This window comes from Macaca mulatta, chromosome 19, assembly GCF_049350105.2.
Source record: "Macaca mulatta isolate MMU2019108-1 chromosome 19, T2T-MMU8v2.0, whole genome shotgun sequence".
Classification (NCBI taxonomy): domain Eukaryota; kingdom Metazoa; phylum Chordata; class Mammalia; order Primates; family Cercopithecidae; genus Macaca; species Macaca mulatta.
The window spans coordinates 62,092,691-62,111,525 of NC_133424.1; the positions used below are offsets into that span (position 1 = coordinate 62,092,691).

Below are 18,835 nucleotides of genomic sequence, written 5' to 3' on the forward strand. Positions count from 1 at the left end.
CTAATGAGGTTACTGCATAATCATGAGCTCTGGCGAGGAAGGCTCGCGTCTCGGCACACTTAAGGAGGGGGACGGGCCAAAGAAAGGGAGGAGCTATGTTAATAAGGGAAAGGGAACGGGGTTCGCTGCGACGGGGAATTCCGAATGAGGCGGGGCTATGCTAATGAGAGACCTGTGCTCGCCCTGAGCGGCGCCACGCGCTCTCAGCGGGAGGGCGGTCTGTGGGCGTGGCTATGCTAATATAAATTTATTCTTTCAGCAGACGGGGTGGGAAGCTCGTCAGGGGAGGGGATATGCAAATAGAGACCCCTGTGACACTGCTGCTTGGGGCACGGTCTCTGAGGCCTTAGTATGGTAGGCGGGGCTCGTCGACTCGCGCGCGCGGCCGTATATAGGGCGCTCCGAAGCAGCAGCAGGTTTTGAGGAGAAGCTCCACCTCCCTCCTGGGATCCTAGCCAAGCTTTCGACCCGGGCGTCTGGGTTAGAGTCTAGAGTCTCCGCCTGCTAAGGGACCCAGGCTTCCGGTTCCCGCTGTCCCAGCCAAGCGGAAGACAGACTGGGAGGAGAGTGGGGCCCTACAGGGGGACAGCGGGGTAATGGGGCAGGGAGGGGCCGTGAGATCACTGCATTCCTAATCCATGAGCCAGCTCGCCCAAGTTGGGATGCCTGGGTCATGAAGAGCCTGGGGCCAGGATTTCTGGGTCTTGAAAGAGGAGGAAGCCGAGGGCCCAGACTCCTGGGTCCCTAGGAGAAAATGGGCTGGAGATGTGGACTCCTGGGTCCTGGGGAGGAGGGTGTCAGGGAGGAAGGCGTCTGGGGTCCTTAGTTCGGTAAAGGAGGGAGCCGGGGACCTGGACTCTTAGTTCCAGGGGTTGGAGAGGCTGGGGACCCAGGATTCTGGGTCTGAGTGAGGCCACTGGGTGGGGGGGACCCGAATTCGTATGTGAGAGCTTGAGACCAGGACTAGTCTGGGAGACCTGCTCTTGGGTCCGAGGAAGGAAGAATCAGACTCCTGAGTCCAAGAGAAGAGGGAAATAGGAGTCTGGACTCTGCTCTGAGTAAGAGGATTCGGAATTCAGACTTCTCTGTACTGAATGAGGCGGCTATGGGGTCGGGCTTCTGGGTTCTAAGTTTATTTTTATTTATTTATTTTTGAGATGGAGTTTCCTTCTTGTAGCCCATGCTGGAGTGCAATGGCGCAATCTCGGCTCATTGCAACCTCCGCCTCCCGGGTTCAAGCGATTCTCCTACCTCAGCCTCCCGAGTAGCTGGGATTACAGGCGTTAGCCACCACGCCCGGCTAATTTTTGTATTTTTAGTAGAGACGGGGTTTCACCATGTTGGTCAGGCTGGTCTTGAACTCCTGACCTCAGGTGATCCGCCTGCCTCGGCCTCCCAAAGTGCTGGGATTACAGGCGTGAGCCACTGCGCCCGGCCTATTTTTATTTTTTAGAGATGGGGCCTCCCTATGTTGCCCGGGCTGGCCTCCAACTTCTAGGCTGAAGCGATCCTTCCGCCTCAGTCTCCCGAGTGGGACTACGGTGTGCGCCACTGCATCCCGTCTGGTTCTAAATGTAGGGGGACCTAGAGGATCTGGATTCTGAGAGCCCCAGAATGTGGGTAAGACAACATCCAGCAAGTCGTGCTCACTCCGCCGAACTACAATTCCCTTGCATCTATTCTGTTTAGCGCCTTTTACGTCACCTCCTGTTCCGCCACCCTTTCCGCGCGCGCGCAGGGCACTGTGGGGCGTCATCGCGGGCTACCGCGGCCCCGCCCACTTCACCTCTCACCCCACTAGCTGTCCCCGCGCGACAGAGGCGGTGCGCGGACTACGCCTCCCGGCGTGCATTGCGCGGACCCCGCCCCATGTGTCCCATTGGCTTCTGGGAAACCGAGTCCGGTTGCGTTTCCGCCGGCCTTCACGGCGCCGTGCTCGGTACTTGAAATCCCGGCAAGCTCGGCGGCGCTTTAGCTCCGCCTCTCTCCTCCTTTGCTGACGAACCCCGCCCCAGCCTGCCCCGCCCCGCGCCGGGGCCGGAGCCGCAGCCCGAGCGGCGGGGTAAGATGGCGGCGGCGGTCCGGGCCGCGGGGCTCGGGCCTATTGGGGTGGGCGGGGCGGAGTTGGGTCGCTAGTTGTCCCGGGGTCTTCCCCACAAGCCACGGGTCCTGGAGGGCTTCATGGGGCGGTCTCGGGCCCGGCAGCTGCGGCGAAACCTGGCGCCGAGAGGGGGGCCTTCTCAGGGCCCTGGGACGCATCCGTGGGTTCCTGGGGGCGTCAGTGGGGCGTCTCCGAGAGGACTGGGGGCGTCCCTGGGCCTAGACCGAGCCTAAGGCCTGCCCTCCATCATATAGCTGGCCTGGATCGTGTCTGTAGACACTGTAGATTGTCTTTATGGGCTGACCGGGGACTAGGGTCTGGTTAGAGGGTTCTGGGGCCATCTTGAGATCTTGAGATATGTCCCAGGGGTGAAGGAGGGTCTGCAAGACCTGAGGAGTATCTTCAGAGCCATCTAGAGCGCCTGGGGTATGTGTGTTAGGGCTGGAAGGAGTCTACATGGGCTGGCCTGAGGATGCAACTGGTCTGCATAGGTCTGGGGCCATTTATCAGGCCTAGAATAACTGCCAAGGGCTAGGAAGTCTTAGAGCCCCCTAGGGGGTTGGGATATGCCCACCAAGGGAGGGCGTCAAATATTGAGATGTACTGAGGGTCTGGGGTCTCCAGGGTATGGGTAGTGTCTAATAATGGGTGACAGGAGGCTGGGGGCAGTTAGAAGGACCTGGAACCATCTAGATGGCTTGAATGTGACTGCAGGAATGCAGATTTTATGCCTGGAGCAAATTCGAATGCCCATGGGGTCGGATCAGCTTGTGGCGAATAATACAGAAAGAGAATGAGGAAATTTTGCCCAGCTTAGATATACTTGCCCTTCAGAAAGTGATTCAAATGAAAAATGTTTTAAAATTCTGCATTACCCTGGGGGTTATTGAGAGAGTTAGAATTAATCTACTTTAGGCTGGAAGAGTCTGGAGGGTCATCTAGACCCACTATTACAGTGCTTTTCAAACCATGTTGACCGTGATCTGCATTAAGATACATTTTTTCATTAAGACCTAGTAGAGACAGTCATAATGTATTTAACATCATATAACATAATGTGTTAACATTAACTCATCTTCCACAAATTGACATTTCCACTTACTACTTGCGATGTGCTGCGAAGAACTATTTTGTTCTATTTACTTTTTATAACAAGCTATTTGTGAAGCACTAAACTGGTATATGACCCTGTTGTTGGGGAAACCACTGATCCAGACAGGACCTAGCAGTATCTGCAGAGCATTCTTCTGTCCAAAAGATCTAAGTAACTGAGGGTGTGTCTGCAAAGCCTGGTGCTGTCTAAATGAGCAAGCAAGCATCTTTGTATACTGCAGAGGGTTTGGGGATCCCTGAGCCTGTAGTCAGCAGATGTTGATTAAGCTTCTCATATGTGACAGTCACTGTTCTAGGTAGCATGTGCTTCCCGGGGAGGTGCTGGAGAACAGTCCCAGGGCCAGGAACTGCCCACCGGGCTGAGCATGTTGAGTATTGGTAAAAGAGGCTGGGATGTAATAGACTATCAGGATTGGGTGTGTCTTAGGAAGTTAGGAATTAGGTGGAGCTGGGAGGCTGAATGTAGAGGCTTGGCATGGTTTGAAAATCTATATGGGATGTAGAACAGGACCAGGGTCTTGTCTTTGCAGGAATGCTGTGGGGGAAGCAGGGAGGCAGATGTAGGGGAAACCTGGGCTTTAAGGGCTAATAGTGTCATTCTTGTTCATTGAGCACTTGAGGTACTCTAACTGTGTGGCAGGAGTCAGGCTTTCAATATTCACAGCCATTCTCTGAGATAGATACTCCTATTTCGTGCATTTACAATTAAGCATACTGAGTTGTGGGTTAGGGATTTTGAAGCTTTCTAGGAATTTTGAGATTGGATATTGTCTTATGAGTAGCAGATTTGACAGTCGTGGGGAAGCTTACAGCTGAAATATTCATATTTTTCTGAAGCCCTAATCAAGACATCCACCCGTTTGATGGATGATCTTTCAACCGCCTGACTGGGGAATCATATCAAAGAATTTCCATGACATTGCAGAGGCTTTGGGCAGATGGCAATAAGTAAATGCCTCCTATAAAGTTTCCCTTCAGCATGCCTTTCTGAAGTTTAGCGTTTTCATTTTAAAAATGGCATACTGGTTTTGCAGATCACTCAGTGAAGTTTCCAACTTAGGTATATAAATAAAATTTGGGGGTGGACCTCACCATCGAGGACAGTTGATGCTCTAGGAAGCTGTGTGGTGTTTGAGGCATGGCGTTGAATATTGCCCAGCACATTGGCCTTGGGAAAGGTGGGTTTATAGGACTGTGGAACACACTCTTTGAAATCATGGTGCAGCACACACAAAAAACCTCGGTGTTGGCTTTGCCTCTTAGGAGGCCAGGGAACAAGGTCTTGAAGTTTGGATACGTTGTTGGGGAAGCTGCGGGAATTGAGGAGTGAAGTGTTAAAAGTGGAGGCCGGGGAGGCCTCCCTTTGACATAAGAGGCACCTGAAACCCAGAAAAAAGGAAGAGAATTGCTCCTAGTCCCTGGGGTGTCTATGCTGGGCCCAGCGCCCACCCAAGCACAGGGTGAAGCGGGATGAGGTAGAGGAGAGGAGGGGTGCCAAAGGGGATGCTGAGGGAGATAGTGTGGGGACCTTGAGGTCTTCATGTCTATCCTCTACTTCCGTCCTTTCTCCCGGGACCTCCACTCCAAACTGTTGCCCCTGGACCCCCAGGTGACCATGGAGGAAGAAGATGAGTCTCGAGGGAAGACGGAGGAGTCGGGCGAGGATCGGGGCGATGGTCCGCCAGACAGAGACCCCACGCTTTCTCCTTCTGCCTTTATCCTGGTGAGGCTGCTGGGCTCCTGGCACTGAGGGATGGAGGAGCTGGGCATCCACACTCCAGGGGCCTGACTCCGGGGCCCAAGGCAGGGGCGCTGGACTCCTGGCTCCCATGAAGCACTTGAGTTTGGCTCTCAGTGTCTGGAATGTCTGTCTCCCAAGGGGCAGAGGTTGCAAAGCATCTGCCTGGGTCCTCTGACGCTTGGTTCTTCCCCCCCTTCTCCAGCGAGCCATCCAGCAGGCTGTGGGAAGCTCCCTGCAGGGGGACCTGCCCAATGATAAAGGTATGGCGGCTTTCGGTTCCTTTCAGCCCCACCCTCTCTCAGCATTCTTTCTTTATCCTAATGTCATTGATACAAGCTTTTCTGAAGCCACCTGGGTGCCACCCTTGTGCTGGCACGGGGAGCCAAAAATGGGCAGACACCCTGTGGCTGCCTTGGAAGGGCCTAGTGTGCAGTGGAAGGGAGACAGGCACAGTGCTGGGAGAGGGCAGGAGGCCCACCTCAGCTCGCACAGTGGGAGACGGGTCAGGGCACCTTCCCAGAGCGGGGACAGGTGAACGGGCCCTCTAAGGACCTATGAGTCGAAGGACCTAGGATTAGAGGGAAGCCTGATTGGCCGCAGCAGGCCCACAGCACAGGTGCAGCAGCGAGGAGCTGTGCTGGGGTTTCTTGGGGCTGCCATGCAGGAAGGTGTGAGTGGGGTTGCGGGAGGCAGGAGAGGTCTGTGGGGACTGCATCCCAGCAAGGCCTGAATGCCAGGTTGAGGTGTCTGAGGGCAGACAGGAGGACAAATGGCTGAGCGTCAGAGCCTCAGAAGTGGGTGCTGGGAAGTCCTCCTGGGAGGCAGAGTGTGGAGGCCTGGAGAGAGGCAGGAGGCTGGGAGGCAGAGTGTGGAGGCCTGGAGAGAGGCAGGAGGCTGGGAGGCAGAGTGTGGAGGCCTGGAGAGAGGCGGGAGGCTGGGAGGCAGAGTGTGGAGGCCTGGAGAGAGGCGGGAGGCTGGTTCCGCTGTCAGGAACTAGATCAAGCTCCGCTTTCCTCTACCCCACAAGTCTCGGCAGCGAGTCCCCTGTGTCCAATACCCCATGCAAATCTCTCACCAGATGGCTCTCGGTGTCATGGCCTTCGATGGCGGCGCTGCCGAAGTCCACGGTCAGAGCCCCGTTCCCAGGAATCAGGGGGGACTGACACAGCTACTGTGAGTAAGAAGAGGGGCTGGGGGCCTGACTCACGGGTATTGGAGGAAGGGACGGGTGCCTGAGTCTGAGGGAATGGGGTTTGCGATGCTGACCAGGGGCAATGTTGGAGAGTCTGGGGGCCTGATCTGGGCCTGAGCTTTGAGTGCTGACAGCTGTCAAGCTACAGGAATTAGATCCTCAGTTTTCTCGGGGATCTTAGATGTCTGGGTTCCTGAGAGGTCAGGGAGTTGGGAAGTAGGATTTGCCAGTCTTCATGTGACCGGGGACAGCATAGAGTGTCTCCGGCCTCTTCCAGGTGTTGGACATGGCTGCGGACAGCTTCCTTGCCGGGCTGGTGAGTGTCCTGGATCCCCCGGATACCTGGGTTCCCAGCCGCCTGGACCTGCGGCCTGGCGAGTGAGTAGCTGGGCAGCTGGAGTGGGAGAGGCCTCGGTGTGAGAGCCAGAAGCACCCCTAAGGCTCACCCACCCCTTCCGCCTTGCAGAAGTGAGGACATGCTGGAGCTGGTGGCTGAGGTCCGAATCGGGGACAGAGATCCCATTCCTCTGCCTGTGCCCAGCCTGCTGCCCCGTCTCAGGGCCTGGAGGACAGGCAAAACGGGTATGTGGGGCCAGGGTGGAGCTGGGCAGGTGGCCTTGGAGTTGTGTGGGGATCGGCTGTTTTTGGTAGTGATGGTGGTGGTGATCGTGTCATTTAGACAGAACTTTTCCCTTCTCTTCGTATTAGATGTGATCAAGGCTGTAGGTGCATACAGATGTACATAAAGTAAAAACCGACGTGCTGGGGCTATGTGGGAGCAGTCATCGTGTGTGACACTTGGTTTTGGCACACTAAGCGTTAGTGTCACTGCACTGGAACTTCATCTCCCCAGGAGGGGGACTCTTCGAGTTGCTATATTCAGAGAAGCAGACAGCCTGAAAAATGGCAGGCACTTGCCCAAGGGCGCACAACCAGATGCTCCATGGGGTGCCTGGGCCTTGAGCCCTGGTGTGTCTAGGAGTCTGAAGCCCAAGTTTTTGATTTCTGAGATGTGCGCTGCCCAAGGAGGAATCTTCTCCTCCAACCCTACACACAGTGGTACCGGTGAGCAGTTTAGACCAAACTTGAACGCACAGCTCAATTGCAAGGAGGACTTGTTACTATGCACATCGCTGGGCCACTCCCAGGGGTTCTGATTCTGCAGGTCTGGAGTGGGACCTGGGAATTTTCATTTTAAACAATACATGCTGCTGAGCCCTGGACTCTGTTGAGAACTCTAGGTTTAGGCCTGCCTTCTGCGTGAACATATGTATTTGGAGGAGGGGGTGGAGGGAGAGGAGAGGAAGGTGCAGTCAGCTATGGGCACCAGCTGTGAGCCGTGAGCACTGGTTCTGTGGTAGAGCAGGTACACCACTCTGCGCCAGGTCATGTTCACCTTGTTTCGCTCTGTTGCCCAGACTAGAGTGCAGTGGCGTAACCTCGGCCCACTGCAACCTCTGCTTCCTGAGTACAAGCGATTCTCCTGCCTCAGCCTCCTGAGTAGTTGGGACTACAGGTGTGTGCCACCACACCCAGCTAATTTTCCTATTTTTAATAGAGATGGGGTTTCACCATGCTGGCCAGGATGGTCTTGATCTCTTGACCTCAAGTGATCCGCCTGCCTCAGCCTCCCAAAGTGGTGGGATTACAGGTGTGAGCCACCGTGCCTGGCTACCTTCTTTTTTTTGAGACGACGTCTCACTATGTCCCCCAGGCTAGAGTGCAGTGGCACAATCATGGCTCACTGCAGCCTCAAATTCCTGGGCTCAAGGTATCCTGTTGTCTCAATCTCTGGAGTAGCTGGGACTACAGGTGCATGCCACCATGCCTGGCTAGTTTTTTTTTTTTCTTTTTTCTTTTTTTGAGATGTAGTCTTGCTCTGTCACCTAGGCTGGAGTGCAGTAGCGCGATCTAGTCTCACTGCAACCTCCGCCTCCCGGGTTCAAGTGATTCTCCTGCCTTAGCCTCCTGAGTAACTTGGGATTATAGGCACGCACCACCACGTTCAGCTAATTTTTCTATTTTTAGTAGAGATGGGGTTTCACTGTGTTGGCCAGGGTGGTCCTAAACTCTTGACCTGAAGTGATCCTCCTGCCTCAACCTCCAAAGTGCTGGGATTACGGGCATGAGCCACCATGCCTGCCACCTCCCCTCCTTTTTTTTTTTAATAGCTGGAAACGATTTATGCATTAAGTACAGAGACATGGTACTTAGGACTCACGACATTCTTAGGGGCCCACAATTTCTTTAAAATCAGAAGCTGTAGATCTGGGCGCGGTGGCTCACGCCTGTAATCCCAGCACTTTGGGAGGCCAACGCGGGCGGATCATGAGGTCAAGAGATTGAGATCATCCTGGCCAACATGGTGAAACCCCGTCTCCTCTAAAAATACAAAAATTAGCTGGGCGTAGTGACACTTGCCTCTAGTCCCAGCTACTCGGGAGGCTGAGGCAGGAGAATCGCTTGAACTCAGGAGATGGAGGTTGCAGTGAGCCAAGATTGTGCCACTGCACTCCAGCCTGGGTGACAGAGCAAGACTCCGTCTCAGAACAAAATCAGAAGCTGTAGGGGATAAGTAAAATGGGCAGGGCAGCGTTCCCCTAAAACTTGATTTAGGAAAACAGGTGGTATGCTGGATTTGGCCCCTGGGCCTTAAGAGTGATAAAGGTGTATCCGGAAGCTAATAGTAGTTGTTCTCAGGGGGACTCTGAGGTTATGTTTTATTTGTTTATTCCAGGTAGTTTTAAAAAGAAAAGAAAGTTCACCCATAATCGTATCCCATACAGAAATGTATATAAAGCTGTGGATCTCGTGTGTTTGCAGAGCGCTCTGGTCTGTGGAGTCTGTTATGCTTAAGGTGCTGGGAATAGCGATGAGGCTAGGAAAAGCTGAGGCTCAGACTGTCCTCACCCGGCAGCAGGTGCAGCCTGGCTCTTTCTGCGCACTCATCTGTTCCTCCGCTCATCCTGGGAAGTACATGCTGTCATCATCACCTCTGCTTCATCTTCCCCGAAGCCCTTGGCAGCTGAGGGACTGTACACTCCACTCATTGATAATCTTTTTTTGTTTGTTTGTGAGATGGAGTTTTGTTCTTGTTGCCCGGGCTGGAGTGCAGTGGTGCGATCTCGGCTCACTGCAACCTGCCTCCCAGGTTCAATTCTCCTGCCTCAGCCTCCCGAGTAGTTGGGATTACAGGCATGTGCCACCACACCTGGCTAATTTGGTATTTTTTGTAGAGACAGGGTTTCATGTTTGTCAGGCTGGTCTCAAACTCCCAACCTCAGGTGATCTGTCTGCCTCGCCTCCCAAAGTGCTAGGATTACAGGCATGAGCCACTCCACCTGGCCATGAAGGGTGTTGGATGAATGAACAAATCCCCATTTTATAGATGAGGAAACTGAGGTAGACACATCCATCCATTTGCCTGTGGTCATGTGGCTGGTGAGGGCCAGCCTGTGGATCAAGGGGTGGCTCTGGTGCTGCCCTCTTGACCCCTTTTCTTCCCTGGCGCTGTCCTCACACCGCTCTGCTGGCATCCTTGCTGTGGTGTGGCCTCTGTCAGTCATCTCCATCGTGTGACTGTGGCATCGCGACTGTAGTACTTAGCACAGTGCAGCGGGCTCTTTGGGGGCGAACGAGGTGACATATGAAGTACCATGCCTGGTTTGGAGGAAGAGGCAAACCTTTGTCATTGCCACCGACACTGGTCAGTGGTGTCACTGAGTCCTGAGCAGATGTAATTCCTTGGGTGGGGACTCAGCACAGAGTGAAGAGCTTGGGGTGAAGACCAGCCTTGCTGTGCTCCCCAGCTCTGCCATTTCCTGGCTCTGCACTGGAATCTCACCCTGTCAGCCTCCCATTCTTCCCTCTACCAAACAGGATAAACTCCCACGAGAGGCAGCTGGCGCAGCAGGCCGGAGCTTGTTTTTGTCTTGGAGGGGGACTTAGGTTTGAATCCCAGCTCTCCCCCTGCAGCCTGTTTTCCTGTTTCATCTTTGCCCAGGCTGGACTGCGGTGGTTGTGGTCAGAGCTCACTGCAGCCTCCACCTGGGATCGGTCACCAGCACTGGTCAAGGTAGTTCCTAGTTTCAGGGCCAGGGTACATTGTCCAGGGTCAGGCCAGTGCTGTCACAGGATACGGGAGTGCAGGTTCAGGGCCACATTAACCGAGTTTACACCCTGACTGCTGCCTCCTCTGTGTGCCCTTGGGGAGGATACTGCAGCTCTCTGCCTCAGTTTCCTCCAGTGACCTTTGGGTTAAGAACTGTAGTGTGCAGTTGTCAGGAGCATCCTACGGCTGGCTCCTGTGAAGCAGTTGGGGCTTCCTGGGCAGGACCTGGTGGCCCAGCAAGTGTCCACAGCTGAGCCAGAAGCAGGCACCAGGAGGGAGGTGAAGGCCCTGACCGCTCCTCTCTCCCTGTTCCTTTGCAGTTTCTCCACAGTCGGACTCCTCTCGGCCCGCCTGTGCCCGTCACCTCACCTTGGGCACGGGAGACGGGGGCCCTGCCCCACCCCCTGCCCCCTCCTCTGCATCCTCCTCCCCTTCCCCTTCACCCTCATCTTCCTCCCCTTCCCCTCCCCCACCGCCACCGCCCCCTGCACCCCCAGCCCCGCCTGCCCCCCGATTTGATATCTATGACCCCTTCCACCCCACCGACGAGGCCTACTCTCCACCGCCTGCTCCGGAGCAAAAGTACGACCCCTTCGAGCCCACTGGCTCCAACCCCAGCTCATCAGCCGGGACCCCCTCCCCTGAGGAGGAAGAGGAGGAGGAGGAAGAGGAAGAAGAAGAGGAAGAGGAAGACGAGGAGGAGGAAGAAGGCCTGTCCCAGAGCATCAGCCGTATCTCGGAGACCCTGGCGGGCATCTACGATGACAATAGCCTGAGCCAGGACTTCCCAGGTGACGAGAGCCCCCGCCCGGACCCGCAGCCCACACAGCCGCCTCCTGCCCCTGGAACGCCGCCCCAGGCGGACTCCACCCGGGCTGATGGAGCCACGCGCCGGCGGGTCTTCGTGGTAGGGACTGAGGCGGAAGCCTGTCGGGAAGGCAAAGTCTCGGTGGAGGTGGTGACCGCTGGTGGAGCCGCCCTCCCACCGCCCCTGATGCCACCCGGCGACTCGGAGATCGAGGAAGGCGAGATCGTCCAGCCGGAGGAGGAGCCCAGGGTGGCGCTGTCCCTCTTCCGCCCGGGTGGCCGGGCCGCCCGGCCTCCCCCTGCCGCCTCAGCCACCCCCACGGCCCAGCCCCTTCCCCAGCCTCCCGCTCCCCGGGCCCCCGAGGGGGACGACTTCTTGTCCCTGCATGCGGAGTCCGACGGCGAGGGGGCCCTGCAGGTGGACCTGGGAGAGCCGGCCCCTGCGCCGCCCGCTGCAGACTCGCGCTGGGGCGGCCTGGACCTGCGCCGCAAGATCCTGACCCAGCGGCGGGAGCGCTACCGCCAGCGCTCACCCTCCCCGGCGCCCGCGCCTGCCCCGGCCGCTGCTGCTGGTCCGCCAACTCGCAAGAAGTCCAGGAGGGAACGCAAGCGTAGCGGCGAGGCCAAGGAGGCCGCCTCGTCCTCGTCAGGCACCCAGCCTGCGCCTCCCGCCCCGGCCTCGCCCTGGGACTCTAAGAAGCACCGCTCGCGGGACCGCAAGCCCGGCTCCCATGCCTCGTCGTCCACCCGCCGCCGTTCCCGCTCCCGCTCCCGCTCCGCCCGCCGCCGCTCGCGCAGCACCGACCGCCGCCGTGGGGGCAGCCGCAGGTCGCGGTCCCGGGAGAAGCGGCGGCGGCGGCGGCGCTCCGCCTCGCCGCCCCCGGCCACCTCCTCATCGTCGTCCTCGAGGCGCGAGCGGCACCGCGGGAAACACCGGGACGGTGGCGGCAGCAAGAAGAAGAAGAAGCGGTCGCGGTCCCGGGGTGAGAAGCGGTCTGGGGATGGCAGCGAGAAGGCCCCAGCGCCCGCCCCGCCCCCCTCCGGCTCCACCTCTGGTGGTGACCGCGACAGCCGCCGCCGGGGGGCCGTGCCACCCTCCATCCAGGACCTTACGGACCACGACCTCTTCGCCATCAAGCGGACCATCACGGTGGGCCGGCTTGACAAGTCCGACCCCCGAGGACCTTCTCCTGCCCCGGCCTCGTCACCTAAGCGCGAGGTCCTGTACGACTCCGAGGGACTGAGCGGCGAGGAGCGGGGCGGCAAGAGCAGCCAGAAGGATCGGCGCCGCTCGGGGGCTGCCTCCTCCTCCTCCTCCTCCCGGGAGAAGGGGTCTCGTCGGAAGGCGCTGGACGGGGGTGACCGGGATCGGGACAGGGACAGAGATAGGGACAGGGACAGGTCATCCAAGAAGGCCCGGCCCCCCAAGGAGTCGGCACCTTCCTCAGGGCCCCCGCCAAAGCCACCGGTCAGCAGCGGCTCAGGCTCTTCATCCTCGTCGTCGTCCTGTTCTTCCCGGAAGGTGAAGCTGCAGTCCAAGGTGGCGGTGCTCATCCGCGAGGGTGTCAGCAGCACCACCCCCGCCAAGGATGCTGCGTCGGCCGGCCTGGGCTCCATCGGCGTCAAATTCAGCCGCGACCGCGAGAGTCGCTCCCCCTTCCTCAAACCCGACGAGCGGGCCCCCACTGAGATGGCCAAAGCAGCTCCGGGCAGCACCAAGCCCAAAAAGACCAAGGTCAAGGCCAAGGCAGGGGCCAAGAAAGCCAAGGGGACCAAGGGAAAGACCAAGCCATCCAAAACCAGGAAAAAGGTCCGCAGCGGAGGTGGCAGCGGGGGCAGTGGCGGCCCGGTGTCGCTGAAGAAGTCCAAGGCGGATAGCTGCAGCCAGGCGGCAGGCACCAAGGGGGCGGAGGAGACTTCGTGGTCCGGTGAGGAGCGGGCAGCCAAGGTTCCTAGCACCCCGCCCCCCAAGGTAGCCCCACCACCCCCTGCCCTCACTCCGGACTCGCAGACCGTGGACAGCAGCTGCAAGACACCCGAGGTCTCCTTCCTGCCGGAGGAGGCCACTGAGGAGGCTGGGGTCCGAGGTGGGGCAGAGGAGGAGGAGGAGGAGGAAGAGGAGGAGGAGGAAGAGGAAGAGGAGGAGGAGCAGCAGCCTGCCACCACTACGGCCACTAGCACTGCTGCAGCCGCCCCTAGCACTGCCCCCAGCGCAGGGTCCACAGCCGGTGACTCGGGGGCGGAGGACGGGCCAGCTTCCCGTGTCTCCCAGCTGCCCACGCTGCCCCCGCCCATGCCCTGGAATCTGCCGGCTGGTGTGGACTGCACCACCAGCGGCGTCCTGGCCTGTGAGTGTCCCCTGGGGGAGGGGGGTGCTGGGGCAGGTGAGACAGTATGGGGACTGGAGGATACAGACTTAGAGGCAGTGGGGTGCCCTGGAAGGGAGAGGTTTATAAGGACATGGACTAGGAGGGTGGGGGTGGGTGAAGGCCAGTTAGGGTCTGTCCAGAGGCTCTAGTTTCTGGGTGTACTGGGAGAGAAGGGCTGGCGGGAGCAAGTGGTGGCCAGCGCAGACTGGAGTGGTGGGCTGGGTTCTGGGATTCCCCTAGAGGGGGACTAGGAGAGAGGGACCAGAAAGAATGGCTTGAGCAGGACACCATGTTCCTTACGGATGGTGGTTGCCTCTACCAGACTGCAGAGGTGGGGAGAGAGGCTGGGACTGGCCACAGGGGGTCAGGAGGCAGAATCTCACTCCTGCCGTCTCATCACTGCATGACTGAGGCCAGCCCCACAGCCACACACCTGGAGTCCCAGGAACATTCGGGGTATGGGCTGTTCTGTCATTGGCCAAGGCTCCCTTTTCCCAGTTCTGAGTGTGAGGCCTTGTGGCTGTTCTGGGACCCAGGGCAGGAGATGGCAGCAAGTATCCAGGTGAGGTTCACCAGCTCCTGTCCTGTCACCTCCTCCATCTTCATGTTGTCACCTCTCCACGTCCTGCAGTGACTGCACTTCTCTTCAAGATGGAAGAAGCCAACCTGGCGAGCCGAGCGAAGGCCCAGGAGCTGATCCAGGCCACCAACCAGGTGGGCTCCCCTGGGGGAGAGTCCCTGCCGCCCCTTCTTTTGTCCATTGTCTCGGGTTAGGAGAGGAACCGCAGGCCCGGCAGCTCTGGGGCAAGGTATTGGCCTGAAGAGGAGCCTGTTGCCTCAGCTGTGGGGAAGTCAGCGTGGGAACAGTGGGGTGCACGTCCCCTCTTCTCCTCCACCTCCCTTTACTCATCACCCCTCCGTCCTCTTCCCACAGATCCTCAGCCACAGAAAGCCACCCTCAAGTCTGGGGGTGACCCCAGCTCCTGTGCCCACCTCTTTGGGTCTGCCCCCTGGCCCCTCCAGCTACCTGCTTCCTGGCAGCCTCCCTCTGGGGGGCTGTGGTTCAACTCCCCCCACCCCCACCGGGCTGGCTGCCACGTCTGACAAGAGAGAGGGCAGCAGCAGCTCTGAGGGCCGTGGGGACACAGATAAGGTGAGCTGGCCTGGGGAGAGGTGGGGCAGTGGTGACAGTTCTGTAGAGAATATAGACAGGAACTGAGATGCAGGGGCCCAAGGAGAAAGGGAGACTGAGGCCATAGAAACCAAAGTCGTGGAACTGTAAGGAACTCCACTTCGCTGGAATGGATGAGCGGGAACTTCGCTGGGCATGTCCAAGGGAAAATCACGTCTGTGCGTGTGTGGGGGTGTGTGCATATACCCCACATATACACACCCTGTAACAGACAGCCCCACACTGCAGCCCACCCCTTGATGATGTGTTTTTCACGCTGTCTCCCTCTCAGTGTGAGTGGGGGAGGCTGGTTTCTGAATAAAAACTCAAGAACTTGTTTCTAGTTGAAGGGAGGGAGAATGGGTGCCAGGCAGACAGTAATGTAGGTTCTTACTCAGCTGCTCTGGCCGGCTCTTACTCCTGGGCTCTGGGGCTGTTTCTGTCTTGGTCAGGTCTAGATGTGGGTTTTTTGTTTTTGTTTTTTCTTTGAGATGGGGTCTCGCTCTGTCACCCAGTCTGGAGTGCAGTGGTGCCATCTCGGCTCACTGCAGCCTCCGCCTCCCGGGTTTGAGCGATTCTCCTGCCTCAGCCTCCCGAGTAGCTGGGATGACAGGCACACACCACCACACCCGGCTAATATTTGTATTTTTAGTAGAGATGGGGTTTCACCATGTTGGCCAGGCTGGTCTTGACTCCTGACCTCAGATGATCTGCCCACCTCGGCCTCCCAAAGTGCTGGGATTACAGGCGTGAGCCACTGCTCCCGGCCTTGGTTGGTTTGTTTTGAGACAGGGTCTCACTCTGTCACCCAGGCTGGCATGCAGTGGCACAGCCACAGCCTCAGCCTTGATCTCTCGGGCTCAAGGGATCCTCCTACCTCAACATCCTGTGTAGCTAGGACTACAGGTGCGCGCCACCATGCCCAGCTAATTTCTTAATTTTTTTGTAGAGTTGGGGGTCTCGCTGTGTTACCCAGGCTGGTCTTGAACTCCTGAGCTCATGTGATTCTCCCACCTCAGCCTCCTAAAGTGCTGGGATTACAGGTGTGAGCCACTGAGCCCAGCCTAGATGTGTTTTTTTACAGTCCAGCAGCCCATAGCCAGACGGTGGTGTTGGCCACTTTACACAGCTGTGTACAGTGCCAGATAAAGCTGTATAAACCCCATTAAACATCCCGTGTGAGCCGCGGAGGCGGGGCTGCAGCTTAGCCCATCACTTGTCTGTAGCTTGTGCCTTGTGCTACAGGTCGCGGACGGTGAGGACCCCCTGGTCTACAGCGGCCCTTTGCCCTGCTTTACCACATCCGAGATGGGTGTTTGGGAGCAGCGTCTCTCTAGAGACCCACATCCTGTGGGGCCAGGCAAGCCTGAGAAGTCCCTCCAGGGCGGCCTGTGTCTCTCCTGGCCATAGAGTTGCCCTAACAGCTCAGTAGCTCGTCAGACAGTGTCACTGATGTTGCTTCCAGAGTCTGCTAGCCATTGTGCCCTGCCATTTCCAGGACTCAGGTTTACCTGCCCCTACTTTGATAGTCACCTGACTTGGGAGGGCAGTTTCCCCAAGGGCGGTGGCAAGGGACTATCCCTTGTGCCTGCAGAAGGCCGGTTCTTCTCTGGTCCCATGTGGCTCTCTGGCTAGAGGTTTCCTGTCTGCTTTTGCAAAGATTCCGCCTGAGGCCAGGGATGCAACTGCTGCCCCGAGCCTGTGGCTGGGGGATCTCCTCGCTTGTTGGCCACAGGCGGGAAGAGCCTTGTCTCGGAGGCTCTTTGCCCTGCCCACTGTTCTGTCCTTCCCCTTCCGTCCCACGGCCATCCCCCTTGGAACAGGCACAGCTGCCCTGGATTGAGGCTTTGCTCTGTACCTGGCCTGTGCCATGTCCTTCATGTGTGTCACTGTAGTCCTCCCCATAGGTGCTGTCCGCATTTTATAAATAAGCCACAAAGGTGGCCAGGCGCGGTGGCTCGTGCCTGTAATTCCAACACTTTGCAAGGCCGAGGCGGGTGGATCGCTGTAGCCCAGGAGTTCAAGATCCGCTTGGGCAACATAGTAAGACCGTCGCCAGAAAAAGTACAAGAATTAGTCGGGCGTGGTGGTGGCACCTCTAGTCCCAGCTACTCAGGAGGCTGAGGTGGGAAGATTGCTTCAGCCCAGGAGTCCAGGGGTACAGTGAGCAGTGACTGTGTCACTGCACTACAGCCTGTGTGACAGGGAGAGACCCTATCTCAAAAACAAAGAAAAAGCCACAAAAAGGAGGTTTGGCTGAGCATCCCAGGGGTCAGAGACAGGGAGTGGCAGACCAGGCTTCCGATACAAATGGGCTTGAGGTCAGTCCCCACCCCCACTCCTCAGTGCGCCTCCATCCCCTTGGTGACCAGAGCAGTATTGTAAAAACCTTTTAAACTGAGTCCTCCCCCTTCCCACGGTGAAAAGCCCTGTGCAGCTTTCTACAGCCCTGTCTGTAGAGTCTGATTCAAAACCAGCTGCAATTGCTTGGCCAATGCCTGTCTTCTCATCAGACCGAACTTTGTGAGGGCAGGCAACGCATGTCTCCTGGTCCTGGCCAGGCCTGGAGCAGCCCAGGGTTCAGCCTAGAGGAGATGTTCAGTGACATGCAGAGCACAGGCCTGGCCTTTGGTCCCAGGCACCTGCAGCAGAGGGTGCATGGGACAGACCCTCAGCAGGACTTCCAGCCTGAGAGCAGCCAGACTGTCCGAGAGGCTAGGCTGGCAGCAGAGGCGAGTGGAGGTGGAGGTTCTGCAGGTACTCACTGGCCCTTGCTGTCTCTTCCCCCGCTGTCGCCACCCCACCAGTATCTGAAGAAGCTGCACACACAGGAGCGGGCGGTGGAGGAGGTGAAGCTGGCCATCAAGCCATACTATCAGAAGAAGGACATCACCAAGGAGGAGTACAAGGACATCCTGAGGAAGGCCGTCCACAAGGTGGGCACCCAGAGAGAGGGGCAGACACAGGCCGGGGAGAGGACGAACTGGAGGGCCAGATGTGTACAGACAGATGGACGCGGATGGGAGACGGGGAGGTCAGTCTGGGAGGGTGATGGGATTTTCTCAAGGCCACCTGGGCTTGTTCCGCTGGCCCTGGGGTACCCATCATCTAGGGGGACAGAGGAACTTTGGCCTGGTTATTGGGGAAGCTGCTCCTACCCCAGTCCCAAGCTGCACCCAGCAGTCCCGGGTGGATGGGACCCCGGGAGCCTGGTGGTGACTCCGGCTGTCCCCGGCCCCCCAGATCTGCCACAGCAAAAGTGGGGAGATCAACCCGGTGAAGGTGAGCAACCTGGTGCGGGCCTACGTCCAGCGCTACCGCTACTTCCGCAAGCACGGTCGCAAGCCAGGGGACCCCCCAGGGCCCCCACGGCCGCCCAAGGAGCCAGGGCCCCCGGACAAGGGTGGCCCGGGCCTGCCCCTGCCCCCTCTCTGAGAGCCCTGGCCAGCTCTTCGCCCCTCGCCTCTTTGAAATTCTGGACATATTTATGGCTCCACCTCCCCACCTCCCTCCCCCATCAGTGGGATGATTGGGGGAGGGTTGCTGCAGGGAAGAGGAGAGAGCCCCCTGCCCTTCCCTGCCCCGTGCCCACCCGCCTTGCCCCCAAGCCTGTCCCCAGTGCCCCTCCCTTCTGTTCGTGCCCCTCTCCCCAATTTCATTAAAGATTTCATGAAACATTACCCCTGAGCCCCATGGTTCTAACCCTTTGTTTTCAGAGACAAATTTGCCAGAGGGTTGAGGAGGGGCCCCTAGGAGGCTGAGGGTGGGAGAAAAGGGAGCCAGACTGTGACTTGGGGCAGCTGCCTCCCCTGAGCCTCAGTTTTCTCATCTGTATAGTGGTGTTGTGAGGATTGAACAAGACACCGGTGGAGCACTTAGCACAGTCTCTGGCAGGGAGCCAGCTGCTCACAGGGAGGCGGGGCCGGCCCCCACCTGATCAGCATCCTCCCAGCTCAGGGCACCTGCGTGCCATGTGCCTGCCTTGGAATTGCTCCCAGAGCAGGATCTGTGTTCCCCATTGAGTTGGCTTTTCTTTTCAGCAGCCCTGTGAAGCTGGGGTGATCTCATCCACTCTCCCGAGAGGGAAACTGAGGCACAGAGCAGCAAGGGCCGAAGGGTGAGTCAGGGCTGCACTGGCTTCTGCCAGTTTCATCACCCAGAACTGAGGCCTAGCCAGGAGAGGTGACAGTGCCCAGGGTCACCAGGCAGGCAGGCTTTGCAGGCTCTAGG

At 58.1% G+C, this 18,835-nt stretch overlaps 1 protein-coding gene across 7 annotated transcripts; it reads left to right on the forward strand.

Moving 5' to 3' along the window:
* Nucleotides 1–564: 564 nt before the first annotated feature.
* Nucleotides 565–18,285, forward strand: SCAF1 (SR-related CTD associated factor 1). 7 transcript variants are annotated; one of them, XM_077980810.1, is made up of 12 exons: nucleotides 565–593; nucleotides 1,579–1,620; nucleotides 4,824–4,937; nucleotides 5,158–5,215; nucleotides 6,034–6,128; nucleotides 6,425–6,525; nucleotides 6,614–6,729; nucleotides 10,579–13,413; nucleotides 14,066–14,148; nucleotides 14,369–14,587; nucleotides 17,413–17,541; nucleotides 17,849–18,285. In XM_077980810.1, exons 2-12 carry the CDS (start codon nucleotides 1,615–1,617, stop codon nucleotides 18,038–18,040), a joined length of 3,948 nt encoding a protein of 1,315 aa, XP_077836936.1. In that variant the 5' UTR covers nucleotides 565–593; nucleotides 1,579–1,614; the 3' UTR covers nucleotides 18,041–18,285. The 7 variants fall into 7 exon arrangements, with proteins under 7 accessions (XP_077836936.1, XP_077836941.1, XP_014980073.1 ...); XM_077980815.1 differs by lacking the exons at nucleotides 565–593; nucleotides 1,579–1,620 and adding an exon at nucleotides 2,029–2,062 and having other exon boundaries at nucleotides 6,034–6,132; XM_015124587.3 differs by lacking the exons at nucleotides 565–593; nucleotides 1,579–1,620 and adding an exon at nucleotides 2,029–2,062.
* Nucleotides 18,286–18,835: the final 550 nt, after the last annotated feature.

What these genes read in the sequence shown, in the direction of transcription:
- SCAF1 (XM_077980810.1), top strand. An exon ending in CTGGAGGACAGGCAAAACGG is followed by an intron (nt 6,730 to 10,578) that starts GTATGTGGGGCC and finishes GTTCCTTTGCAG; the next exon opens with TTTCTCCACAGTCGGACTCC. An exon ending in TGATCCAGGCCACCAACCAG is followed by an intron (nt 14,149 to 14,368) that starts GTGGGCTCCCCT and finishes CTCTTCCCACAG; the next exon opens with ATCCTCAGCCACAGAAAGCC.